This window comes from Tinamus guttatus, unplaced genomic scaffold, assembly GCF_059628265.1.
Source record: "Tinamus guttatus ecotype Peru unplaced genomic scaffold, ASM5962826v1 Tinamus_guttatus_pri_ptg000655l, whole genome shotgun sequence".
Taxonomy (NCBI): Eukaryota; Metazoa; Chordata; class Aves; order Tinamiformes; family Tinamidae; genus Tinamus; species Tinamus guttatus.
The window spans coordinates 392501-419142 of record NW_028289189.1 but is presented as its reverse complement, the minus strand read 5'-3'; the positions used below and the strand labels follow the sequence as shown (position 1 = coordinate 419142).

The 26642-nt window shown below is 57.2% G+C and overlaps 2 protein-coding genes across 3 annotated transcripts in view; both read right to left on the bottom strand.

Annotated features, from left to right (window-relative positions):
- PSMB3 (proteasome 20S subunit beta 3) overlaps positions 1–26642 on the bottom strand; it is a 226566-nt gene that overhangs the window by 160091 nt on the left and 39833 nt on the right. The window lies entirely within an intron of this gene.
- LASP1 (LIM and SH3 protein 1) lies at positions 509–26266 on the bottom strand. 2 transcript variants are annotated; one of them, XM_088536282.1, is made up of 7 exons: positions 26163–26266; positions 20888–20982; positions 9823–9907; positions 3824–3931; positions 1119–1272; positions 878–972; positions 509–682 (listed from the first exon to the last, which is right to left on the bottom strand). In XM_088536282.1, exons 1-7 carry the CDS (start codon positions 26229–26231, stop codon positions 509–511), a joined length of 780 nt encoding a protein of 259 aa, XP_088392408.1. In that variant the 5' UTR covers positions 26232–26266. The 2 variants fall into 2 exon arrangements, with proteins under 2 accessions (XP_088392408.1, XP_088392409.1); XM_088536283.1 differs by having other exon boundaries at positions 509–679.

Sequence of the window (26642 nt, the reverse complement as noted above, 5' to 3'; positions counted from 1 at the left end):
CGGATGAGCCGGCAGTGCGGGGCAGGCGCTGCCACCTCATCCCTCCTCTCGGCCCAGGCAGCCCTCGGGACCCTTCGCCGCATCCGTGCGGAGATCCCGCGGGAGCCCCGTTCATCCTTCCCACCTGGCCCATCCCTGCAAGAGGTAGGAGAGTTTGGTCCCAACAGCCGGTCAGCTCCTCCCTGGCGCGCGATCCCAGCCAGGAAACGAGTCCTGGGTGGGGGATGCAGCCCCTCGGGAAGGCTGGGGAGGAGGAGAGGGAAGGAGCAAGCAAAGCTACGGGGTTTGGTCTCCGGAGCCGCCAACATCCCGCGTGGACAGAGCTCCCTGGGTCCCGACAGAGCTACAGAACAGAGCTAGATCAGCAAGAGAAAGCAGAGGTGCTGCAGGAACAAGAGAGGAACCGAGATGTCGGGACGCGGCTCCGGCGGGACGCGCTGGAGAAGGGATGCGGGGTGAGAGACGCGCGTGGACGCGGGGCGGCGCGGGCGCCCGGCCCTCCCGCGGCTCAGATGGCCTCCACGTAGTTGGCGGGGAGCATTCCCGTGTCCCCCGTGCGCTCCACCGTGCCGTACATCCAGCCGTCGTCGATCTGCTGCACGTTGATGATGGTGTCGCCGTCCTGGAAGGAGACCTCGTCTTCGTCGGCCGCGTTGTAGTCGTAGACGGCGCGGAACCGCTTCTGCGCGGAGAGACGGGTCAGGGAGAGGGGAAGGCGCCCGGCCAGGAGCCGGGTGGGAGTTGGGAAGTTCCTGCTGCCCGCGGATAGCAAGAGCAGACGCGGAGCAGCCAGCACGCAGCCGGGAGCAGCTTCCCGAGCGGAGCAGTCCCGGATCGGGAGCTGTTCCTGGGCTGGCACCAGGGCGGCTCTACTCACCCCTCCTGCGGCCGCGGCGCTGCGCTGCGTGGAGGCCGGCGCCGCCGGCTCCTTGTAGCCGTAGGACTGGGACGACGGCGGCTGCTGCTGGTAAACTGCGAGGGAAAGAGGGGCCGTGAGACAGAGCCGCTGCTGCTGCTGCACCGGGAGCAGAGCCCCAAGCTCCCTGTGGAGCCTCCAACGCGGCCGGGAACATCCAGCCCTTCCCGAGGGAAGCGCCCGCCGCGGCCCCGCGCGCTACCTGGGTTGCTGGGCTGCACGTGGTGAGGCGGCTGGTTCTGCTCTGCCGGTCTCCGGTAGTTGGAGCTTTCCTGGGAGTTCCTGCGCTCCGGCTCGGCGCCCTCGGCGGGACTCGGGCCCATCCGGCTCCTCTCAAACTCTTCATGATATTTTATCTACGGGAATGGAAGGGGGAAGGAGCTCAGAGCACTGACCCTCTGGACAGGAGGAGCATCCCCAGGAGAGTCGCTTCCCAACGGGACTCCCTGCCCACTCGATGGCTGGGAGACCTTCCAAATGCAGCCCGGGGAAGCACAACCGCAGGGAGTGACTTGAACACTCCCCTGAGCGCCTAAACAGGCTGGGAAGGTGGCCAGGAAAACCAAAAAGGAAGGAGGGAGGGAGATGGTCGGTGCCAATGACCACGGCCCTGCACAAAAGGCAGGGCTGGCCCCTGGCTGGACGTCCCCAGGGAACGGCAGGGACATGATGACACGTGAAAGCCCAGAGGGTTTACGCAGGCAGCCAGATGGTCCCTGGATTCTTCTGCTTCTCCCGCACGGGGAAGAGCTTCAGCGCAGGCTGCGACGCAGGAGAAGGTCCCTCAGTCTCTACCTGCAGCCTCAGCTGGGAGCAGAGGTTTTGCTCCCGACACCTGCCCCCAAGTTTCCTTTTAAATTGAAGGACGAGGCCGCCTCAGGACTTCTCGCTAAAAGAGCCTCTGAAGAGGAGCCAGAGACACCGAACAAACCAGCTGCATCCCAACAGCAAGAACCTTTTCCCTGCAGCAGGTGAAACGGAAGGGTTAACGCGGCTGCCTGGGTGTAGAGGTGTAAAAATTAATAGCCACTTGTGTTAATGAATACACTGCTATTGGAAAACACCTGGAGCCCATTTGTCTGCTGGTTAAACAGTTATTTACTGTAGGGCGCTACCTCCAGCTCCTGCACAGGCAGGAGGCAAACCCTGGGGCAGAGCCGGCTCTGGGAATGCCGCGACCGGAGCGCCGGGCTCCGGGAATGCCGCAAACGGAGCGCCAGGCTCCCTCCGGCCCTTTTCTTTAGCGGCTTCGCATCTCACTTCTTTGCTGCATTATTTAAAGCCTGGATGTCTTCCCAAGAGGAGAGGAGGTTCCCTGAATGCCACGGCCACAGCTGCGCTGCCTGGAACGGGAGAGGACCGCGCCATCCCGGGAAGCTGCGTCCATCTTCCGCCGGCTCCGACCCGGCTGAAAAGCTGCCCGCAGGAAACACCTTCCAGCCAGGATAGGGCCGAGCCTTCGCTGAGGTCTGGTGTTGGGATAACATCCTGCACCTCCCCGGGAGAAGGCAGGACTTGCCAGCGCGGAGAGATCGGAAGGGCCGAGCCCGAGCGCTCCCCTCTTTCGGTCCGTGTTTACGCGGTCGCTCCGCAGGCACAATCCTCCCTCTGTATTTCCACGAGCTCGGAGCCGCCGAGCCAGCCTGGGAGCAGGCAGGAGCTCCCACGGCAGAGGCGCTCTTGGGAGGATGGGAAAATCTCTCCGGAAAAGCTTCCTGCCACCTCTCGCTTCAGCGAGGCTGCAAAAACTCTGCCTAGGTTGAGGGGACGGCAGAACCTCCCCTGGGCTGCAGGGATTCCAGGGAAAAGCCCCAGGCCCTGCAGAGGGGCAGGAACTCGCAGCAACGCTCGACTGGAACCTTCGGAGATTCTCCTGCCAAGCTGGTTTATGGTCACGGAGAAACCGGCCTTCTCCGTCCCGCCTTCTGCTGAGCCAGGTTTTGCAACAGCCTCCGACGTTAGATAAAGAGAGCGCCGTGACTTTAATGAGCAGCTCAAGGTTAATTAACCCCCCGAGCTCTGCTGGAGGCAGGTTCCGGAAAGCCCAGGAGTCTCAGGCTGGGTTGGGAAGGGGATTTTACCCCAAGGATGTGCAGCACATCCTCCTCCTCCAGCACGGCCACGCGCAGCCCCCCGTGCCCTGCACCCCTTCCACCAGCACCTGGGCACTAACGGGAGCTGCTGGATGAAGCACAAAGTGCTGCCACCAACCCTGGGCAGGGATTTATCATTTTTGGGAGAGGAGGAGGTGCACAGGACCTCCTTGCGGGCACAGGACAGAGTTCCCTTCCAGGAGGTGAGGAGGACAAACCTGCTGCTCCCAGGGTGCAGGGCCCTGGGAATCCCTCCCCTCCCGCCCTGCAGCGGGATGCAGGGAAGCTCTGCTGGAAAAAGGGAATGTCAGCAGTTCCCTGAAGGCTGCTCTCGTGCAGCAGCTACAAGGAGCAGCTCCAGGTAGGGACGAGGCCGCTGCCTGTCCCGCTCGGGGGCTGGTGGCAGCGGGTGGAGGGCGCTGGGACCGCACGGAGCCCGGGCACCGACAGCAGCAGCTGCGGGTGCTCCCGGCAGCCGGGCAGTTGGAAACGGCTCCGCAGGAACCAACGGGGAGGCGCCGGGCACGGGACGGCTGCAGCTGCCGAAGGATTTAAGGTCGTGGATACCCCTTTTCATCGGGCTGCAGCCTCATCCGCTCTATTTGTGAAAAGGAGAAAGGGCTGCGGAGACGGGTGTGATGCCCGGCTGCAGACACGGCACCTCCAGAAAGAGGGGCACAAGGGACCCAGGTGACGCTGCCTGCGTCACCCTGCGAAGCTGCAGCTTTAGGAGCAGGGACCCTTGTCCCCATCCCGCATCCAGAGCGGTCCTGGCCTTCGCCAGCTTCACACACAGGGATTAGAAGCTACTCACATTGCTGATCTGATCCTGAGTCTTTTTGATCCTCTGCAGCTCCGGGGTGTCGGCCACCACGCTGAAGCCTTTTCCCTTGTTCTTCTCAAACTCCTCCTTGTAGCGAATCTGGATACGAGCAGAGGAGAGAAACAGATCTGAACACGGAAGGAAAACAGCCTGCAAAGCATCCCTGTGCTGCAAGGGAGCTGCACCCTGCGGGGTACCCTTCGTGCTCCCCGAATGCGCCCGGGGACCGGAGGAGCACGCGGGGACAGCAGCAGGCGGGATACAGGCATCCTCATCCCGCCAGGCACCGACTCCAGGGTCTCTTCCCATCACACCCAGGAGCAGAAAAACCTTTTTAATATCTCCATATAGCTTCGTACCTCCATATAGCTTCAAGCAACAAGGACTCACAGCTCCGCTGTGAGAGGGAATTGGGAGCTGCCCTGGCCCAGAGCTGCTTCCTGGCCTGGACGCAGGGTGTCCCACATCCGCGCCCTGGGTCCTGCTTGTCCTACTGGGAATGCCGCTCCTGGCTGGAAGTGGCTGCAGCCTCTGCGGAGGCCGCGACCTGCCCGTGGACTCGATCCCTCCGGCGCGGAAGGGAACCGGCGTTCCGGGCTGCCCTGATAGAGCAGCTCCGCTGACTTCCAGAGCCGAGTGGCTGGAGACCCCCCGTTTCCCAGGACGCTTTCGGAGCGCTGCGTCGTCACCGAAACGCAAACGTCCCCGTGGGCTCTGGCACCAACAAACCCAACCTCACACGGGACCCGGGCAGCTGCGGTGCTTGCACCGCTCCGGGGAACACAGCTCCTCACCAGGCGCTTCCCAGCCCCCGGAAAGGGGAGCAGGAGCCTCCCATGACAGGAGAGCAGCGAGGGGGATGCGGACAGGGCGCTCGCTCCCTGGGAGGCAGCGGGAACGTCCCCTTCCAGCGCGCGGAGCTCACGATCCGCACACAGGGATCCCGCGGGAGCAGCGCCGGGACGCGCACGCGGGAGCAGGGATGGAGCCACCTCCTTCCCAGCGCGCGCTCCGGCAAGACGCTCCTTCCAACCGCACATACTTGCGGCCGCATCCAGCTGGGCCTGGAAGCACCTTTCGGGAAAGGCTGCCAAGTGTTTCCTAATAGCACTGGAAGCAGCCACGGAGCAGCCTCCGGTGCCAGCTGGGCTCTTCTGCGGCCGTCTCGCTCCGGAGCCTCCCGTTAGCTCACGGATGCTGGGAGAAGGGGCAGGGATGACTCCCATGGGAGAGCTCTGTCCTTCCCACGGAGGAGGCTCTAAAATGAGGCTGGGAGAGGTGGGAGCCAGGAAGCTGCTCCGCTTGTCTTGGCCTAAGGGGCCCGGTTAATGAGCCTGGCGCAGACGGCCTGTGTAATTCCAGGGATCGGCACATGCTGCTAGGCACTTGCCTATATCCAGGCTGGCAAATGCTTCCCAGGAAGGAGCCCGGAGACTCAGACACTTCCTCAGCCGCCTCCGTCGAGCACGCGAGCACAAACGGCCGTTTCCAGGTTAACCAGTACCCTGGGACACTGCGGAATGAGAGCGGGAAGCTGCTCCGCGAGAGAGGGAGACCGAGGCCCCTGCGGAGCCGCCGCACTCCGGCCGGGAAGCGCCGGGGAGCCGGAGGCGCCGCTGCTCGCGGGGCGGCATCACAGCCGGGAACAGCGTCCCGAGCCCGAACTCGGTGAATCACAGCACTCGTAATGCCCGTGTGACACCAGGGAGCTTGAGGAACCCTCCGGAGCTCGGCGCTCCGGAGGGTCCCAGGACGCCGGCTCCAAGGCACGGAGCAGCCCTCGTGCCGGAGGGCACCGGCGCGCGGCCGCCGTCCCCCCGGGCCGGCCAGGGGAGGAGGTGACGGCCCAGCAGGAACCGCAGCCCTTCCTGGCCGCGGCAGCGCGGGGCTCCGAGGAGGCCGGAAAAGCCGGGAGGAAGCGGCCGCCCAGCGTCTCCCTGCCCTTATATGGGCCCCGGCGCTTCCCCGTGCGCTGCCGCGAGCGGGAGAGGGGGGACAAAGGGACCCAAAACGGCCTGGTGGGAACCAGGGTGAAGGAGGGGAGCGGAGACGTGACCCCGACCCCCCGGATGCTGCAGGAATCTCATCCATCAGCACTGGCCGCCCACAGTCTTTACAGGGATATGAGTCTGCGCGTGGTTTCCAGCGCTTGGAAACTCGAGCCCGGGGCAGCCTGGATGGCACAAAGGAGACGGATGCGCAATTCCCCAAATCCCCCTGCGCTTCCCCAGCTCGGTGCCATGCCGGCAGCTCGGATCAGCTGTCGCTGCTGCCCACCCGGTTCCTCGCACCATTCGCTCCAGCCCGTAGCTGCTTTTCGCTCACCCGCTGGATGAAGGAGCCTTCATCAGCCTCGCGGTCCCGCTCCGTCTGCGTCGCTCGGCTCTGCGGGAGCGGAGGCAGCTTCCCAGCGCCAGGTCACGGAGCTGCCGCCCCGACGGGATCGGGGGACACTGCCCAACGGCAGCTTGGATCTGCCCTCCCCACAGCTCCTCCAGCCGGGATCCACACCTCGCCTGCCGGGATCCCATCCCGTAAAACCCGCACAGGGTCCAGACCTCATTTCCTCACAGGAATCGTCTTCCCAGTGCGGGAATGAGAAGGGCAGCTCATGCATCCATGCGTTATCCCAAGGGAGCCAGAGAAGAGCCGCCCTGTCCAACGCAGGGCTCAGCTCGAGCACATTAAACCAGTGCTCCCACCTGCACCCCCCATGTCACCAAGCAGCTCCCCATGGTGACAAACACATCCCTGCACAGGGACCAGCTGGGGACACGAGGCCGGCACCCCTCTCCCACAACGCAGGAGCCTCCACCCGCAGCCAGGAAAGGCCGTGTCCAGAGATTCCAATTTTAGAAGTTTGGAAAAGCAGCCACAGGGCAGGAACCCTGCAATTCTGTTGCCACACGTGGGCCGTAAGAGAGGGCTGCAGGCGTAAAAGCTGTCACTTTGCAGACTCATTTAGCTGCACGGGACATTATTATCCAGCTTGTGTCAGTGACCGGAACAAAAGCCGCCTTCCCAGTAAACACAAATAGAGAAGGACACCAGAAATTGCACAAAGCTGCTCCCGTTGGGCACTCAGCTCCTCCATTATCGCCCCAAAAGCAGCTCTGGTGACGGAGGCTTTTGCTGTGCAGGTGGACGGGGTATTTTTGGCAGGAGGGACCAGCTCAGCCTGCTCGGGGCACCTACAAGTGCTGCAGCTCCCCAGGCCAAGACTCCTGCCCCACAGCAAAGGGCCTGGCTGGGGGGCAGAGCTGCTGGCTGCTTTGAGCAGGAGAGGATGCTCCAGGCATCGGGAATGACCCTCCGCCGGGAAATTCCTGGCAGCTTCCCTAACCAGAGGGGTCGGACACTGCAGGAAGCTCCACAACCAAAGACTGACTCCGGCTGACAAACACCAGCCTGAAGGGAAGACGTGACTGTTCACAGCCCTGCTCTCACCCCGCCAACAACCGTATGACTAAACCTACGCGCAAAGCTCTGCCCATTGCAGCACCAGGGTGCACTTTTCGGCTAGCATTTGAACTGGCAGATTCGGTACAAAAACACTCCCACGAAGCTGTCATCGCAGCACAACGGAGCCAGCAAGCCCTCTCTGACAAGCTGTCCCACTTCAGCCAGCGGCTCCAGCTCACCCAGCTGATTTGCAGGACTGGATTTTGCTGCCTGCTCTGGAAAGGCTGGAAGGGACCTAGTCCGGTCCTGACAGGGCTGCACAGCTCCTGCGATTGCTAAGAAGGGATCATCAATAAGAGCACAGAGAGGCTGCTCTTAGAGGGCTTCCAGAGCCAGGAAAACAGGAGACTCCCTTTGCAGGCAGAACAAAGGCAGAGAGAAATTAAGATCTTATCTAAAGTGCTTAGGTCTGTCCTCCCCGGAGGACCAAGGGCATTTCAGTCTGGCACTTTCTGTCTGATTCAGCTTCCTCATCAGTCCCTGCTCCCTCCTCTACACAGGGTCTTTCTGCTCTTTAATGCAGGGGAAGGGGATGCTGCTCCGTTGGCTCTTCCCAGAGCTCAGTTGCTCCAGGCACTGTCTCTTTAACCTCTTCTTTTCCAGTTGGGCAGATGTGTGGGTCTGAGCAAGACACCGTGGGGCCGTTTGGTCAGGAGGGAAGGGGGGATAAACAGAGTCCAAGCGGCTTTGAAGTCCTAGGGATTCTGCTAGAATTTTAATTCTAGTGATGAAATCGAGGATCTGGCTCACGGCAGTGGTGCCAGCCCCTGCTCAGCCAGGCAAAGGGGATGTTTTTAGGGTGTGCAAGCCCAAAACAAAGATGTCACCCCCTGCTACACAGCTGTCACACAGCAGATTGCTCCCAACTGCTTCGTATGCAGCCCAGAGCCCTGACAAACCATGGCAAAGGCTGGGCTGTGCAGAGCAGAGCCCCACCACACTCCTTCCCCGGGGTCTCCTTTAATAGGAAAGGGCTAATAAAGAGCTTGAATTCACTGGGAAAACAGTGCCGGAGACTCCGGAGCACTTGCTGCAGCCTCATCTTGATTGTTACCATGGAAAAGCAACTGTGTCCCCTTAACCGCTCCACGAAACACAAAGGCAGCCCCAGGCTGAGCTCTGCCTGCGCCAGGCTGCGCTCGTGCAAGCCAGGGAGCTCTTGAGCAACCGCCTTTGAGGAAGAGGCCTCACAAAAGCAGAGGTTTCCAAACCCCGCGCTGCCTGTGCGAGCACCCCCAGCTCTATCTGCTAACAGGTGACGGAGGGTCCTAATTTCCCCTCCTTCTCCAGCAGGAAACATCCCTCAAACTGCTTTTCAGCTCCTGGCACCTTCAGGATAACGGGAAGAGAAGAAAGGAAGGTCACGCTATCCTTCACGGCGCAGCAGGGAGGGAATGCGCTGATCCCGAGGGATGAGCGCTCACCCTGGAAACGTCACCAATCCCAATCCCGTGCTGGGCACCCTCTGCTCCAACATCCTAAGGACCAACCCGTTACAACGCCGAGTGCTGCACAAAACTCCAGGCAGTCCTGCTGCCCCTTTTCATCAAAGGGAAAAAAATAAAAATAAGTAGATTCCCAGAGCATTTGCCACATCCTGTGTTCTCCTGAGGGACTGTGACTCAAGCCAGAATTGCCCCTGGATGCATTTTCCTGCAGTGCAGAGTATTTCCAGGGCAGACATCTGCAGTTCTGCCACATCAAAGCTTAGGACAGAACAGATCAGGGTCTTGTCTCAGATGCTCCAACACAGCCCTAACCTTCAGGCCCAGCCTTGCCCAAAGAAGGCCAGTTCTTGACAGACTGAAGATGGGTCAGGCATCCAAGCTGCTAGATCTTGCCCTTCCAACTGTTTTTCTGCAAAAAGCATCACTCACTTCCCGACTTCTGTAAGTCTTCAGTGTCTTGGAGAGAGAGAGGAAGGAAAACTGATATTGTTCCTCATTCCCCTCTGAACGAGTCAAGTTCCTACTATTTAAGAAGTTAGTGCAAGAACCCAGCTCAGAGCTGTGCCTGAAAGCTGGGGACTTCTGCTGACCCAGGGACACCTTAAGGGTGTAGAACGGGACAGACCTGGATGACACCCTTCCCAAACAGGCTCTTCGCCTTGCACTAGAGGGGAGTATTAACTGTGCCTGTTGTTATCCCTTCTATCTGTTTATTTCTGCCTGTCAGAGCTTTCAAGCCCTGCAGGATTTGGGTTTACTTGTAACACTTGCCCATGGAGCAATTCCCTGTGCCGAGGGGGCATTTGGTCATTTCACTTGGATCTCGGAGGTGAGATCCACGGGCACGAGACAAGGACATGATGGGAGAAGCTGGGCACTTCTGGCTTCCGAGAGATCGCAGGGGCCATGGATGATGGAGCAGCAGGCACAGCTGAGATGCACGGAATCCGAGAAGGATCCACATCCCAAACCTCCTCCCTCCGCAGGGAAGGGGTGCCGTAAAGGCCGCAGAGCGCAGGAGAACGCGGTGCAACGCGGCAGCGCGCACAGGCCGGGACAAGGAGCGATCCGTGGGCTTACCTGGCTCTGGAGCTCGCTCTGCTGCTTGAGGCGCAGGTTCTCGGGGGTATCTGCCACCATGGTGAAGGATTGCTTCGGGTAGTGTCTGCAGGGAGAAGACGGACCGGGTTACGGGCCTTCCCGGGGAAACGGGCGCGTTCGCCGCGCGCTCCCGTTCGTCCTGCTCTCAACTACAACCGGAGCAGCTCTGGAAGGCGCACGTGCTCTGGGCCCCTCTCAAAAGCAGAGTCACATCGACTTCAGCAGCAGCAAAACCGTGCCTGCAAAATGTCAACGCTTGCAGATTTAGCAGTGGCCGTTTGCAGAGTGGGGTGATTTTACTTGCCTTTTTCCCCAGTTACTCAGTCCTCGCATTGAGTGATTAGTCCTGCAGGATCTCACGACTCCAGCTTACACCGTGTTGCAGCCCAGCGCCCACCTTGGGGCACTGATCCACACCAGCTCGATATACATCCAGGGAATCCTCAGGACACGCGGAGCCGGGAACACAGCACAAAGCAGGAGTCCAGCATGGCCTGGCTGCCAGCCCAGCTGTTCTTATCCACAAGCTCCATGGAGCAGTTTGAGAACCATCCACCGTTGCTGTGGATGACAAATCTGCAGCCAGGATAACTCGAGTGCTGGCAGGGAGCAAATAGGCAGTTCTAAAGCTGCAGATGCATAGGAGGCTACTTCGTGCCCCTACGAGGATAAGGGGAACTTCATCTGGCCCTTCGATGCCCAGAAGATGCCTCTCTGCAGCCTCCAGGGCTCATAACCTACATGAGGGAAAGCAGATGAGCAAGGGGGGAACCTGACGGAGGTTTCTCGGGATCTGAGGCTGGACTCTGTGGTTCGGCAGCAGATGAAGGTGCAGGGAAGTTATTGCAAGAGCAGATTGGAGGCAGAGCCGTGGCGCCCGGCCCGGCTCAGCTTTGGGGAGGCCTCGGAGCCCGCAAGGCACCGGGCGCAGCTCAGCGCATCCTGCGCAGCCGCTTTCGCTTCCAGCTCGGGTAAAAGCTCCTGAAAAGCCAGAGCAGTCGCAGCCTCCTCCCCGTCACGGCGCTCCAAGAGGCCACCAGGCTGCCCAGGGAAAACACAAGGAGGCTGCAGCCTTGCAGAAGAGGAACTGCGAGGCCTCCCTTGCTCCTTATGCACTGGAGGTTTTCACATTCCAGGAGGCTCCATCTGGCCAGGCCGGCGGTCCCCAATTCCCACGTCTTGCTCCATGAGGAAAAACTGGTGGCCGAGCCACGTCCTCACTCGAGGGAGCAGGACAGAATACGCAGGAGCTGCCGTCCCTGCCCTCCACAGCCACGTGAGGCCATTTGTGGGTCTCACCCCACGCTGCGCCCTGGTAGCACCAGCAATTAGGTGCTGGCAGAACCGGCACCGCTGCCCAAGGGCGACCCAAACGTGGGCAAATGAGGGTAAATCAGCCGCACACGGAGCTGAAGGTGCTACCGCGCAGCGATGCCGTCACGGAGCAGGAAAACAAAACAGAGGCCGCAGCCCTGCGAGAGCAGCGCGTACCTCAGCGGGGCGGCCGCGCAGGAAACTCGAGCACAAAAATAGCCTCCCCGTCAGGATCTCGGCAGAGAGAACCCACCCCCGCACGCCCAAAAGCCGGCAATGCAGATGTGGTTGGTGAAAAACGGGGGGAAAGGCAAGCGACAGCCGGCAGCGCACACCGGGAGAGGCAACAGCCTCCCAGGAGGGCCATGCACTCCCTGCTCCTGGTGGCAGGTGACATCAAATAGGAGCTGTCCTGTCCCCCCTAACCCAGCTGGAGGGGACATGAGTTGACCCCAGGGGTGGGAAATACCCTGCTCATCTCCAGCTTTTGATGGGTACCAGCCACGAGATCCCAGCCCTCCCTGTCACTAGTGTGAAGAGGATGCGGCCACATCCAGTCCCTAGAGGCTGCTCCCGTGCAGCCTTCCATGGGAACACGGAAGATTGAAGGGGACAAGAACCAGCTTTGGAGCAACAACAGGAGCTCAGGCTCTGTCCCCCCTCCCAGGAGCCCTTTGGACATTGCTCCAAAAAGGCTTCACACCCGGTTGCATCAAGGCACCTACTTGGAGCCACTGCAGCCTCCAGAGGCAGCAAAACAGCCCGAGGTCCCTCAGGAGCAAATCCACAGCAGCTGTTGCTAGCACGGAATGAGCAGCCTGGATGGCTGGAAAACGGGGGCTTCTCAAGCTCCGTGGGCAGCCTCTGCTTAGCAAAGGGCTCACACACGACAGCCCTGCGCTCACCACGGTTAATGCACCTCCTTCCTACCCGCACCGGGCACGACCAAGGGAAACAGGCTGTGGACCACAGCACAAAGATGCCAAAAATACCCACGAGCAGCTGGTAAGAGCCGTAGAGGCAGCGCAGTTTGCATTAGAGGAGCTTTTCTGCAGAACGTCCTCGTTCAGGGCACTGCTCTACAGCTCCCAGGGAAGGCAGAGGCCACGATACTGCAACGGGGACAGTGAAAACGGGCTCCACTGGGCACAGATGGCAGCAAATGCCACAAACACGCGTTTTTGGCCCAAACAAGTTGCTATGAGGCTGCTGCCGAGGGAGTTGGGGTTAACAGCAGCGTTAATCCAATAAAATCATGACCCCGGCTAGCAGGGGCATGAGAAGACAGCCAGAGATTGGGTGTCTGGTTTTAGCCATCACTATTCACACGCTGGAGCCTTTTCCTGAGCTGCCTGACTCGCACCGAGGTCAATGGAAACAAAGCCACTTTTTAAGTGCAGATGGAGCAAAGAACCCAACCAGCCTCCGGGATTGCTCCGTTCGGAGCCGCTCAGCCCGGGGCCAGCCCTGCAGCCGGGATAGGGAGCAGAACTCCGGCAATTCCGAAGGTTTCCCGCTTCCCGGCGGGGGCTCCTACAGCAAAGCCCAGTTTCCAAGGCCTCCGCGGAGCCCCCGAAGGGTAAACGCGTTTTCAGCCGCACGCGCCGGCGAGACGGAGCCGCATTTACGGTTCAGTCACGGCCCACGGGCTCCGCACGATCCGCTGCCGCGAGAGCCTCCGATGGGGTTTCCCTGGCAACCGCATCCGATGCTCCGCATGCTAATGGAGGAAGGCAGAGGCTCGGGATGCGGGAAGGAAGCCTCAGTCATGGCAAGGGCTGGGAACCAACACGCAAGAGCAAGGGGGTCATGCGGCCCAGGGAAATCCACCCCGATGGAGCCAAGATTCCCCATTCCAGACTCCGGCAGCTATCCCTTCTCCACGCTTTCCTGATGAGGAAAGGGCATTTAAGGCCTTTGGGAATCCAAGACCAGGAGTTCCTGAGCTAGGAGTGGGGACAGAGCCCCCCTGCCCATGCCTCCCACTGCCCAGCCAGGATAAACAGCCACCCGCATCCCTGGAATGCGCTGCAGAGGGAAAAGCATCCCATATGCATGAGAAGCAGCCACAGGAATAGTCAGCAATAAATTAAATCTTAATGAGGAAGCAAAGCAGAAAGTGAATTGCCTTGGGTTCGGGGAGCGCGCGCGAGGCAGCATGTGCGTGGGAACGGCGCGGCCGCTCCCCCGGCACCTGCGGGATTTATGGAGAAGATGGATCCTTCCCTCTGCGTATGGGGGGAGGAATAAACTCAAATTCCCCCCTTCTGGGAGTTTAAAAAAAACCCAAGATGGGAGCGGGGAAGGGAGCGCTGGGTCCTTGCTGCCCTTCCCCCTGCTTCCCCATAAATAGGTCTTGGCAGGGAAGCGGAGCAGGGGAGGGATTTGCACCCAAGCTGCCTCTCCCGCAGGGGCGGCGTGAGCGGCACGTGCCAAATCCAACGGCAATTCCAGCACAAGCATCCTCGCTAGCAGGAATGGGAAGCTCCAGAGGCCTTGGAGAAAGAGCCCGTGGGGGGAATCTGGGCACCCACCACGTCGGCGATGCCCCGAGCACGGCCCGCGCAGCCCAAAGTCCTCCAGCACTTGTTGCCATTAACATTAATCCAACAGGTTGAGCTACGCAGGGAATAAGGGAGCCACAGGGTAGGGACACCCATTCGCTGTAAGGGGAAATTAAACTGGGAAGATTCTGGGCCCTAAAGGGTCACGAGAAAGGAGGAACCAAGCGGCAGCGCTCGGGGCTGAGAAGACAAACAGGGGAAGCCGTTTCGAGCAGCCCTTCCCGCGCCAAACTGAAAGGAAATAATTAGTCCCACGCACCGCGAGATGTGACATTTGTGTAAAGTCTGCTGCTAAGTAATAGCTCTCCAGGCAGAATTATTAACCTCTCAAAAACGAGCAGGAGTCAGGCAACCCCGTCTGCGAGGAGCTGCTCCTGCTTCCTCCTCCCGAGCGGATCCGGGGTGACTCCCGATCCAAACACACGGTTTCTGTTTGGGCAGGAGAGGCCCCGCGGGCTCTCCCTGCCCGTGGGCGCTGCCGCACGGGGAAGGATCCCGGTTTCGACCGCACGGAGCAGAGTGGTATCGTGCAACCTGCCGGGTGCTCCACGGGTGCTTCCAGCAGGGAATTACAAGGCCAGGATCTGGGGAGCACATGGGACCGAGGCCGTGCTGAGCGCTCCAAGCTCATCGCACCCTCCGCATCCCTACGCTGGCTCCATCACAAGGCCGACACGGGTTATTTTAACCAGCACCCAATGAGTTTAACCCACCCCAAATCCTCTGCCACAGGGGCTGCCCTCGGCTCGAGCCGACACTGGGTATGTGGGGCAGGGGCTCACGTGACGCCGCGGTGCCCGAGGCGGTCGCTCCTCTCGCATCCTCGCGCGCTGGACCGAGAGAAATTCCCCCTTTAATCCACGGCTCCGTAGGAGGAGGGATGATTACACCCCTTGGAAGGGATATGAGAAAAGCCTAGCCCTCACACACCACAAAAATAATAATAGCTACAAAAATAAAAAATAATGAGCTAAGGAGGACCAGAGCGCAACAGCCCACATGCTCCTCCCTGGGAAGGACAATTTTTCACTCCCTATCCCCCAACCTTTTAAATTACAGCCCTGCCTACAAGGCAAACGGGTGTCATCAGCACAGAGCGGCTGTTCTGCACCCCTAGAAAAGCAACCCCAAATCCTCCATGGCAGAATGAGAAGGAGCCCTGTGGCCATGGTGAGATCCTGCCCAAGCTTCAGCAGCCGCAGGAGACAAGGCGGGTTTTGTTGTGCTCTTAAATCAGGTCAATCGAGTCTTCCTGGGCCAGACACACTCTGTCTAGCTCCTGTATTAGGAGATATCAGAGCACTTTAACTCCAAGCTGCCGAGTTTAACCCCATTGTTAGCAGCAAATCCTACAGTTACCCGGGGATAACAAACGCTCTGTTTGCTTGGTGCATTCGGCAGCCTTTCCCTGGCTAGTTTTACCATTTCCCCTAGTGCCATCACAGAAATCCTCCCACAGCCACCGCAGAAGGAGTTTGCTTAATTTACTTAGCAGTCAGGAGAAAAGCAGCAAGACCAAAAGAAAGCCCAAGATAGAAAGCTGCTTTTGGACCTGATGTTAACAGTATAAATATAGGATCCTTGGTCAGAAACAGCCCTTCATCAGTCTCTTGGGACCAGTTTCCTGGTGACCTGGAACTCAGAAGACATCTAAGCTTCCCCTGCTGCATCTCCCACCTCCAGGTCTGCAGAGCTGCCCCAAGGCTTTGGTACAAAATAAAATAGTTAAACAAGGGAGGTAATAGACCCCGCTCTGTCAGAAGACTCCCAAGTTCACATCCTGCTTTTCAAAGCGCTGCTGATTCTTGGGGACATGCTTTAAAAATAAACTACTCTTGATAAGAAAAGCAGCACCACTTGCGCCTCACCAAGGGTGTGCAAGCATTCTGCTGCGCAAGAGCCATAGAGCAAGCCCGCGATTCCGTACAACACCCGGAGAGGCTGCTGAGATGCTGCTCCAGCTCTCCGCCACCTTCTCCCAGCATCCGCTCCCAGCCTTCCCAGAGTGTGCACTGGAATGAACCCACAGCACAGATTTGCAGGACACCCTCAAGGATTCCTCTATTGCCAACCCGGCACCAGGCTAACGCAGGGCTGGAGGAAGCAGGAGTTTTGCTGCAAAGTTTCCCCAGTGCTTTTGGGCAGGAATCCTGCTTTGGAGGGAGGCAACCCCCCTCGGCAGCTCCAGATCTCAGCGTCTTCGCACAGTGCTCAATGTAGGCCAGCAAGAGGGAGCCGTGTTGTACTCCGGCAGCTCCGCTCTCGCTGCAAACAGGCGGCATGTGGCTCCCCTCCGTTCCCAAAGGCTTTGCCAGCAGCTACCAGAGGGTGTTACAGAGCAGGATGCTCAGCAAAAGGCAGCTTGTTTGCAAAAAGCTGCCTTAATCCAGCAGAAAGATTTCAAGCGCGCACAGGAGAACAGGGGCTGCCAAGGAGTGAAGTCAGAAGGCGCTTCTGGAAACAGCTGCTTGTCATGGTCCCCTCCACCCCCATCCCACGGTCCAGCCCCAGCTCACAGCTGGGCCCAGGGAGAGGCTTCAGCTCCAGACAAAGCCAAAAGAGCCACAATTAATTGCCCCTGCCCAGACCCTGAGCTTACCTATGAGAACATGGGCACTGCACTGGAACTGGGTTTTTCCACAAGGTTTTTTGGCTCTGGGCATGGATCAACAAGTTTAGGAAAGTCAACATTTTAGTCTGCCCTCTGAGCGAGCTCAGGGCACAGGCTAAAACCTCGCTGCAGAACCAGACTCGGGCCTTGTGGTGACACACTGCAGTGTGACAGATCCACACTGCCTGGCAGCAACACGAATCAAGCAACAAGGGCAGCGAACACTGATGGGACTCGGCTTGTCATTGCACTTCCCTGCCCTCAAACCATCTCGTTCGCTCTGATGAAGGGACACGGTGGGCAAGGCAGGCTGCTTTGGGGGTGGCAAAGCTCCCATTTCGGTCCCTGCCCTGCAGTGGTGCTAGAAACCAGCCCTGGAGGGCAGATAACAGCAGAAGATGGGGTAGGAGGGTGGCAAGACCCTAGAGGATCCTGGATTTCCACAAGCTCCTTTGCAAGCTCCAAGCACTCACATGAGCTACAAGAGGTCTCCTGGTGAAGTCCCACTGTACAGGCAGCACTTGGAATAAGTGGATCCCAAACACTGCAGGGAACAGATGCTCCATGCAGAGACTCCTCCAACCACCCAGTCATTAGTCCTGGCATTACTCGGGAGAGCTTTTCCATGCATTGAATCCCCTCTCCTCCACAGAGAGGATGGGGAAACTTTTCCCAAGCACCACCAGAGGTAAAACAGACTATTCCATATTCCCCAGCTCCTGTCCCTCCTCCAAGCCATATGCATTGGGGCCCTCCAACCCACAGCACATGGAAAGCGCAGCTTTCATTTACACAGGGGTGTCTGTTCAGCACCCCACAATACACAAAGCTTGTGCATGGAGACAGTCATTCTCCTACAAAAACTCAGCACAAAAAGCAGCAGATAAACACCTGGACTCCATCCCAGCAACACAGTTGTTCCTCCTTCCCTTCCTGCTTCCCTCCCCCCAAGAAAAAGAACTTGGAAGGATCACTCCGTCAATGCAGTGGGCAGCTACCAGATGGATGGCAGGGAATGCCAAGAACAGATCACTGGCTTGTTGCGAAACTCACAGCAGCTCTGCCTGCTACTTGCTAACTTTTTCCAAGCAAAAAAGTTAGCCCCAGAGGTATCAAGCAGCTTACTCCGGATGGAAAGGCAGGGATCAAGTTACTGTTGAGAAATCTGCCAGGGAGGTTCCTAGGGTTGTTAGCAGGAATTAAAGGCTTTAAGGCTGCTGTTGGGAGGCACCGGTGCCCAGGCTGCACTTGAGGGGTGATGCTGGGCAAGGGCTGCTCACGCTGACTCAGTGCCCAGGAATGTCAGGCCCCGGGGTCGGATCCCCCAGGACACATCCCAGGAATGAGGCCATCCGGGTGCGGCTCCTCCGCAAGGAGAGCCCCTTGCTTGGAGAAATCCTGGACTCACAAGCAGGGCAGATGCAGGGGCAGTGACACACCTGCATAAGGTATTTTTGGCAACCTCGCATATCAGTTACCCCCTCTTTTGAGGGGAAAAAGAAGGGCTGCTCCACCCATGAGGATGGGGGATGTGGAGAAGAGCAGCACAGCGTTTCCCTGCTGTGCTCAGGCTGCTGCAAAGGTGAGCAGGGAGGCGCTGCCGTCGCCGCCGTGCAAGCTCAGACAAAGGAGGCTGCCTGGAGAGCTCGAGAGCTGCAGCTCCTGCGTGGGGGAGGAGGCCGTTGACTTCCTGCCAGCTCGTCCAGCGCGTTCGAGAAGTTCAGAAAAAACCCCAGTGAGCAGGGTGTGCACGTGGCAGGGAGCCAGCGCCGCCGCCGCGCCGGGCTCCGGCTGCAGGATTCCAGCGCAGGAGATGCACGGAGAGCAGGGCTTCTGCAGCCAAGGTGCATCCAACAGGGCAGCTGCACTTATATCAGGATCAACCCGGGCAAAATCAGGGCTCCAGCCCCTTCTTTGGAGGGGCTCTTGCTCCTTGCAGCCTGGATGCTGCTCTGTGCTCCAGCTCCAAGCTTCACATCCAGGTGCACGCAAGCTCCCCTTTGCATTTTGAGTGGCAATGCTGCCCAGTTATTCCTCTGAAGATACCGAGACCAAATACACCGCTTTGAACTCTCAGGAAGGATTTTCAAGGTACTAAATTCATGATGAGCAACTGCCTAAGCAAAGCGTGAAGCTGCCAAGGTACCGTGGAAAGGGTTGAAGGCAGCGAGGATCAATGCAGCACTGCTGCAGGCACCACCTTCCTGCAGGATTCCATGAAACAGGCACCCCAAAACCTGTCAGCAGGAGAAATTCTGCCAGTGATGGTCTCATCTACCATGAAGAGAATCCCTGCCATGGGGGAAACGCAGCGGTCAGAGAGCAGAGTTAACCATGCACTGGCTTTGCATGGATTTATTGCTGGGTAGTGTCAGATAGGGAGGAAGCCCAGCCCTCTTCCTACTGCTCGCTTGAAGACAGACTTTGGAATTTGGCAGAAGGCCAGGGCTCAAACAGAGGAGACCCTGTGTTAAGGCATGTTCAGAAAAGCAGCCTCTTCCCTGCCAGGATAAACGTTGCTTTTCCCACTTGTGCTCTACTCCCCCATACTCCCCACCCGTTAACTGATGGGGGATGTTGCCCCTCAGCTCTAATAGCAGTAAAAGCTGTTTTGAAGGGGGGGCCCCTTCTGAGTAGCTCCAGGTTACCCTCCCACCAGCTACACTCACCTTGCCTGGCAGCTTCTTCCTTCCTAGCATATTTGCAGGGCACCATCTCGTCCAGCTGAGGAGGAACTGAGCCCAACTTCCCTCTTAGTAGCTTCCCTTCACCCTCAGGACTGGGCACTGGGGTTGCAGAGCCTCCCTTGAGCACACAAGGGGTTTGCAGCTGCCAGAGACAAGCTTCATCTGCCTGCAAATCGGAGCTCCTCTGGGTTCCTTTTAGTTTTGAAGGTTCAGCCATGCGAGGGAGAAAGAATGGAGCACCCAATATTGGTCTTGACACACAATTTGGGCAGGTGACACTACCCGGGGTAGAGTCGAGAGGGGCAGTTGCCCCTCCAGGGAGGCCACGCAAGGGTTAAGACAGCAAATCTGCTTCAAAGAGCTCTGGAGCAGAGGGGGTTGGAAACCGAGATGGGTTGGGGTTGCGTACACTCCTTGGAATTTCAGGAATTTCCCCTTATTATCCCACTTCCCTTTTAGCAGCATGGAGGGGAGACAGTATAAGAACACAACTCCAGGCCCATCTTGATGGCCAGGGACAGCACTGGGGACACGGATGTCCCAGGGTTCAGCATCGGGAGGGCTCACAGCCATGGGGGCACAAGGCTGTGCTTGATCCAGAGAAGGAACAGCAGCCTCAGGAGACCAAAACGAGGTTTGAGCCCTATCTACTGGAGCAAGGCCTGCTGCCTTCGCACACCACTGCTGAAGAGATGCCTGATCCTAACTTCCAAGTTCCCAGCCTTGCCTTGGAAGCAGGAATTCTAAAACAGTGCAGATAGAAATCTTAAATATCTAGATACATCTCACTATTACCACCCTGCACCTCAGCTATGATCTGATTACCCAGCCAATACCAATAAGTCATTCCAGATCATACAAGTTTCAACCATCCTGAACACACCACAATCAGCTCCTGGTATCAGAGAAAAGCTACAACAGCAGGAAGTTTAACTAAGGCACTGGAGGACTGAGTTAGTCTTGCTACTTTTCCTTCTACTTTGTTTTATCCATTAATAGAGTTAATCCTGACAGCATCCTTGTAAGATGGTTATTAACATTTAAGAGTACTGTGTAAAAGGCACATGCTATACAAGCATTAAATAGCTTTAAGTTCTTCAAAAGAAAATTAGATAAAGTATAAGAAGCAGCTACAAAGATCTACTACAAAAGAGCTTTAAGACATTAAGAAACTTGTCAAGGGAGCACTGAGTTCCACTTACCTATGGATTCAGCAGGGACTAGCTCATGATATAGCAGCAGAAACTAGGAAGCTATTGTCATTAACTTAAACAAATGAGCTAACTGGATTAGCTTTTAAGAGTTCTGAACTCCACTGATCAATATGACAGACGAGCTCAGGAGGCCTCCTAAAAGAATTTGGGACAAAGGCAGCATTGAAGCACTTTTTAAAAAATGCAAAGCTTCCTGTCTACACAAACTCAGTATCACACATCACATTTAAGGTCTCCCAGAGTAACAACCTAACTTCAGAGTACCTTGAATCATCCATTTTTCAGATCCAAAAGTCTATCATCAGGGATCTCATACTGTTGCACACAGCTAAGGATCCCTCCTTAGAGCAGAAAAGGGAAGACACACAATTCCTCCGCAGTTTAAAGACCAGAGGAAGCTGAGGGGTGACACCTCATGTCATTCTGCCCAGCTCCACCTCTATCTTTTCCAATATCTACTCAGGAAAGAGGGTTCTTGCACTTGAATTGTATCCACATCACATGAATTTACCTTGAAAACATCCAGGGCAAGTGCCACTAGGATAGAGAACTGCAAAGGAGATGGACCCAGCAACTGCTACAGCATTTCACAGGCTCGAGCATCAAGTTACAGCCCCAAGACCGGCATAACTAGAGCAGGGAGCGGAGACTTACGCATTGCAATACGGCTTCTTCTCGTAGCCCTTGTAGTTTTTCATGTTTAGGGTCATCTTGCAGGTCTCGCAGTGGAAACATGCTTTATGCCAGAACTGAAAGCAGAGAAAAGGAAATGATTATCAGGAACGCCTTGCAATTCTAACGCAACATGGCCCTGCTTTGCACAACTCAAATTCAGTGGCTCCTACTGCAGGATGCCAAAGCCAGTGATGAGATCCATGACACCTGCAAAACCTAGAGGGCAGACAAAATCCTTACTAGTTTAGGACCCAAGTAATCCCATCGCACTGGTGTGTGGCTTATCTGAACAGGACAGCAACATCTGTGGTCTGCGCTATAGCAGCATCTTGTTTTCTTATCTGCAGATCAGGGATTCATTAAGCTTCACCAGATACAGGAGAAACTCCTTGCTCAAAGAGGCACAATAAAATCCTGGGAGCAGAGGACTGTCAGCAACCAAGTTAACAGCTGTGAGTTAAAGGCTTCAAAGTTACTGCTTTAGATTTGGGGTTTTTTTGCTGATGTTAGCCAAGCAATAGCCAGAAGAGCAAGTCAGGTGAGGCTGCAGAGACACCAAACCAAGGAAACAGATGGAGAAAGATTCTCCTGAGAAGCCACAGCAGTTGCATGATGCCAGCTCAAAAGTCTTCACAGCAGTTACCACCCTTCTACCTGCTGAGTGATACACCCCAAAGCCCAAAACCCTGTGATCCCAAAGAACATGGAAACACCCAAAGAACATCTCAGCTTCCCTCTCTGCAACACAAAGCGGTCAATGGGTTTTAAACACGGCAGAGCTAAGGAGACAGCAATAAGATAAAGCTGCTAATGCAAGCTTGTGGCAATAGTAATTTTTATATGCTCTCCCACAGTTCTTATAATAGCAGCCTCAGGTTTACCCCACGCCCCGCTGAGGTCTGTGGTCTGAACACAGCCCTAGAGCAGCAGGGCTCTGCCCTTGGCCGGTGGAGCACTCACCCCCAACACTAATAGATACCTCAAAACGGGCCAAGAACCAACATTGTAGGTGGCAACATCTAACGAACACTAAAGATGTGTTCTCTGGTGTTTAGGGCTCTCCTTCCAGCTCTTATTCTCACTGTGTATTTGACTGAGCAAAGGGGCTTTCTGGGCTGGAAGCAGCATGACAGGAGGGCTCAGGGCTGCTCCTGGGCTGCTCCCCAGGCTGGGGCAGGCACCAAATTCTCTGCAGTCCAAGGCCAGGTCTATGGGCCCCCCATATGGGCCACATCAACCTCTCCATGCCCAGGCAGATTAGACTTTAACAAGGCCAACACATGACACACAGGACTTTGATTCAGGAACAGGTTTAAAGTGCAGTCAGAAACCTTGGGGAGAACAGCTGGCAATCGCTGCTGTGATTTCCTGCATGTCTCCAGCTCCTCAGAGCTCTTTCCACAGGTTTGGCTGGGCGCTTTCCTGCAGGAGGGATCCTGCGTGCCCGCGGGTACCGCACCCCTGTGTGCAAACACGGCCGTGACTCAGCGAGCAGGACCCGGACGGTGCCTTTTTGTGGCTCTGAGCAACACATTTGTCCTTGCTCCGGCTGCACCGGCTCCTCCCGAGCAGCAGCTGAGCACAAGGGGCTTCCTTAGCCCATCTGCACCTTGCTCCGTGTTGACACCCCAGCTCCAACACTAGGATCACTTCCCACCCGCCCAAGGCCTCCGACTTTTTAAGAACTCTAAAGATAGATCAAGAGTCTTGAAAATATCTCAAGATCTGGAAAGTTGCAGCCTTTCAGCTGAGTTACTGCAGCACTACAGGCAATTAACAGGCTTCTCTGCACTCATCAGCCACTGATGGGCCACATGGGGCATTAACCCCAGAATAACACCAGAAATGCAGAGAAACTGAAAGGCAACAGCTTAAGAGCCTTTTCTCCTGCAGAAGCCCCAAAGCCAAGGAATGCCAGCAAGGCTTGGTGCTGTCACCAGCCAGTGACCGCTTAGCGGAGAGCATTAGCCAAAGAGCTGCATTCCAAGAGCCTTTACCCACAGCCAAAAAGCAGCCTGAATATTCTCACCTTGCACCAGCTGAGGCATTTCAGCCCCTTGGCTCTGGAAGAGCTTTTGCAGCAGGTTGCACAGATACCTCTGGCACTTGGAAGTGAGAATTAGCTCTACCTTTAGACACTGCTGCCTTTTTGGCTTGGCCTGTCTTCATAGATGCTTGGATCTATCATTAGGGCTGTCACTAAGTCACCACTGGGACAAGGGAGGGCAGCAACACCAGCACAACACAGATGAACACTAATTATGAAGCCTTCCAGCAACACTGCTGCTCACCCACTAGCAGAGCATCAAGGGGAGAGCTCCAAAGAAGCTTTCCCAAGTGTATTAATGCCTGTCCTCTCCACATCCAAGCCTGAAGCACTTTGAACACCTGGAACAGATCTTAGGCACAATTTCATGGTGCAGTTCATCCCATCTCTCAGCAGGCCGGACTTCTACTTGGAGCAAGCTGGCTGGAAGCCAGGCTGCTCATCTAAAAGTGCAGTTATTTGAGCAGCTTTGCCACTTGCAGCAGCCTACACCTGGGCACACAGCTCAGGACACACCAGGGCATCCACATAAAGCTTATTTACAGCTGCAAAACATCCTTCCATCAAGGCAAGCAATTGCTCCACACCTGTGAGCAGGTCTCAGGGAGCAAATATCACTTGAGACTCCAAATGAGGGAACACCACAACACACAGACACCACTTGGGCGGAAGGCAGGTTTTGATCAGGACTAAGCTACCGCAATAGCTACTCCTAACGTCTTCCCATTGCTTTAGAAAGCATCACTCGACATCAGCTGCGCACAGGTTTACAGCTTAGTAGCTGCAGCCACGAGCACCAAAACCACGCACCGCTCATTCCAGCCATGAGCAGCACAGGACACGTCGTTTCCATTGTGGAAGTCGGCCACATCACACGGTGCCTTATCTGGAGAGCCGACAGGACTCGGGCAAGGAGAGAAGGGGGAAGGGAGCCCACGGATAACACCAACTTCCTGGAGCCGAGCGGTCGACTTGCGCAAGGTGACAGGAGGAGTCGGAACCCCAGGACCGAGGCAGGATTTGGAGGCCGAGCCTTGAGCGCAGCCTCATTCCTCTCACTGTGGTGCTGTATTTTTAGCGGCTGATGAAGCAGCAGCTTTTCCCCTCTTTGCTGGGCATCTCAGAGGAGAAACTCGGCACAGGGGACTTGCCCAAGCCATCTGTGAGGGCACTCTGGAAGGAAAGCTACACCAGGTTCTCAACGCTTCAGCACAGCCAAGGTCTCAGTGGCTCCATCTCACACCTCTTCCCTCTCAAGAGCCTCCCATTACACTTTCGGTTCAGCTTAAGGCAAACAGAGCCAGAACTGCCCTTTGGACCTGGCTCAGGTAGAGGGTAGTTGGGTGGACATTCCCTAGACAGATCTCCCATAGGGCTGTGAGTATTCCCTGCTCTTACACAAAGCAGACGGGCTCTTCCAGGCTCCATCACAACCGCTGGAGGCTCCTACAGGGATTAACACAGGCCTTGCAGGGAGAGCTTAACTAGGGGTGCCCAGGCTGGAGCAGGCAAGGAGCAGAGCAAGACAGAGGTAAAAAGTCCCCTCTGAAATCTAGGCCACAGGAGTCAGCTCATGAGCAGCCCCAGACAGGCAGGCCATGCGGTATCAGCATGCACATTACTCATGCCTTCATGGCAATGCACAAGCGCCAGCTCAGAAGCAGCTCAGAGGAGCAGGGCACCCCCAGCCCTCCCAATTATCCACAATTCAAATACCCTGAAGCTACTCGAGGTCACCCAGAGCCCCAGAAGACAGAGCCACTTCACTGCTCCACACAGACAGGAGGGCTCGCGAGACACAGGGCTGATGGTTCAGCTTTAAGCAATTCCCGAGTTAAGGAAGAAACATCATCTGTTAAAAATGTGAGCAATAGGGTCTGCTGAAACTCAGGAATGCTGCTGCCAAGATCCAGGCATTCTTCAAGTTACTTTTTTTAGTCCCTAAACTGGTCATCCCAGAACCCTGGAAGAGGAGGGGGAGGAGACCAGCCCCACTATCCAGGACAGTTTAATTCCCAAAGGATTGGGAGCTATAAAGCACAGGCAACAGCTAGAGTACAGCAGACAGTCAAAGCACTCGCACTTTTTTCCATCTCCAGACCAAAGGAGATAGGTTTAATGCATACTTTGTTTTTATTGCAGGGGAAAAAACACTCTCAGAGACACTTCAAGCACTTGCACACAGCATTAAGGCAGGCAGCACAAGAAACTATAAAGTTTAAGTTCTGGAACAGAGAAGTATCAATTGGAATTGAAGATTATAAAAAACTCAGCTAATGCAAAACAGATGAGGCCCCCAGCTTCAAGAGGAAGCATTAACTGTTGCTTTCCATTTTGTCTCTCCAGACACCCAGCTGCATTTCTACAAAGCAGCAGCTACAGTTTCCCCTCCCGATGGCCAGGAAGCCCAGACAACGACCTGTTAATTATACATAAAGGGGAGCCCTGGATGCTGCCTGAGGTTGCTATGAAGACAAGGGCTCCCACACACCATCCCTGAGCTCTGGCCAGGAGCAGGACAAGCTGCTGGGATGGAAGGAGCTGCTTCCATAGGGGCATTGCAGGAGCTGAGTCCCCATCACCCTGGGGCTCTGGTCTGACCCACAGCCAAAAGAAGGTCCATGGGGTGCTCAGGATCCAACCCGCACAGTGGGGGAGCCCCAGGGAGGAAGCAGCCAGGCTGGTGCTGCCCCATGGAAGAGGGGGGTAAAACCCACCCCACTGCCCCAGGGTGGCCCATGGGGCCCCACACAGAGTTTAACAGGTCTCTAGAGGAGCCTAAGGCCACACACAGCCCACAAGGAAGCCCCACAGGGGCCCCACAGAGCCTGAAGGGACCTTAGAGGAGACCCAGACAGACCCTAAAGGAGACCCAAACCCCACAAGGGGCCTGAGGGGGACCCCATAGGGGTCCACAACCCCACACAGCCTGCAGAGACCTTAGAGAAAGCCCAGACAGACCCCAAGGGAACCCCAAACCCCACAGAGAACCCAAACAGACTCTAAGGGACGCCCCAGGAGCCCACACAGAACCTAAAAGGACTCCAAGCAGACACCAAAGGGGGGCCCAAGCCCCACACAGACCCCAAGGGGAGCCTATAACTACCCCAGGCAGCCCCCAGCCCCCAAGCCAAGCAGACCCCAGAGACCCCACAGGCCGCGGGGCCGCTGCTGGCGGGCCCCCAGCGTGGAGGCAGCAGCGCTCACCTTGTCGAGGCAGTTCACCTTCTCAGTGGGATACACGATCTTGCCGCAGCGGGCGCAGTTCGGGTTCATGGCGGCCACGCTGCCTCCTTCTGCCGCCGCCCGCGCCGCCGGGGCCCTTAAATAGCGGAGGGGGCGGGGCCTGGATGAGGGGGCGGGGCCTGGATGAGGGGGCGGGGCGGGAGCGCGCGCGCGCCGCCTGCCGGGGGCGCGACACCCCCTCCCCACGCGCCGCGGCACCCCCGCGCACGCGCAACGCCCCCCCGCAACGCTCCCCCCCCTTTTTTTTTTGCACTTCCTCCCACGCGCGCGCCCACGCGCCCCGCGCACGCTTCTGCGCGCGCGCCCACGCGCGTCCCGCGTTTGCGCAGAGCTCCCCGCGTGGGCTCCCCATTCCCTCCCCTCGCCGCACGCGGCAGCTCCCTCCACGCACGCCCGCGTGGGGGCGCGGGGCTAAGGGCGCGCGCGCCGGCCGCGGCCCGC

Bases quoted from the DNA above. Each gene is read 5' to 3' on its own strand.
- LASP1 (XM_088536282.1), bottom strand. From the start codon at position 26,231: ATGAACCCGAACTGCGCCCGCTGCGGCAAGATCGTGTATCCCACTGAG. The intron at 20,983-26,162 runs GTGAGCGCTGCT...CTCTGCTTTCAG, and splicing joins AGGTGAACTGCCTCGACAAG to TTCTGGCATAAAGCATGTTT. The intron at 683-877 runs GTGAGTAGAGCC...CTCTCCGCGCAG, and splicing joins GCGCCGCGGCCGCAGGAGGG to AAGCGGTTCCGCGCCGTCTA.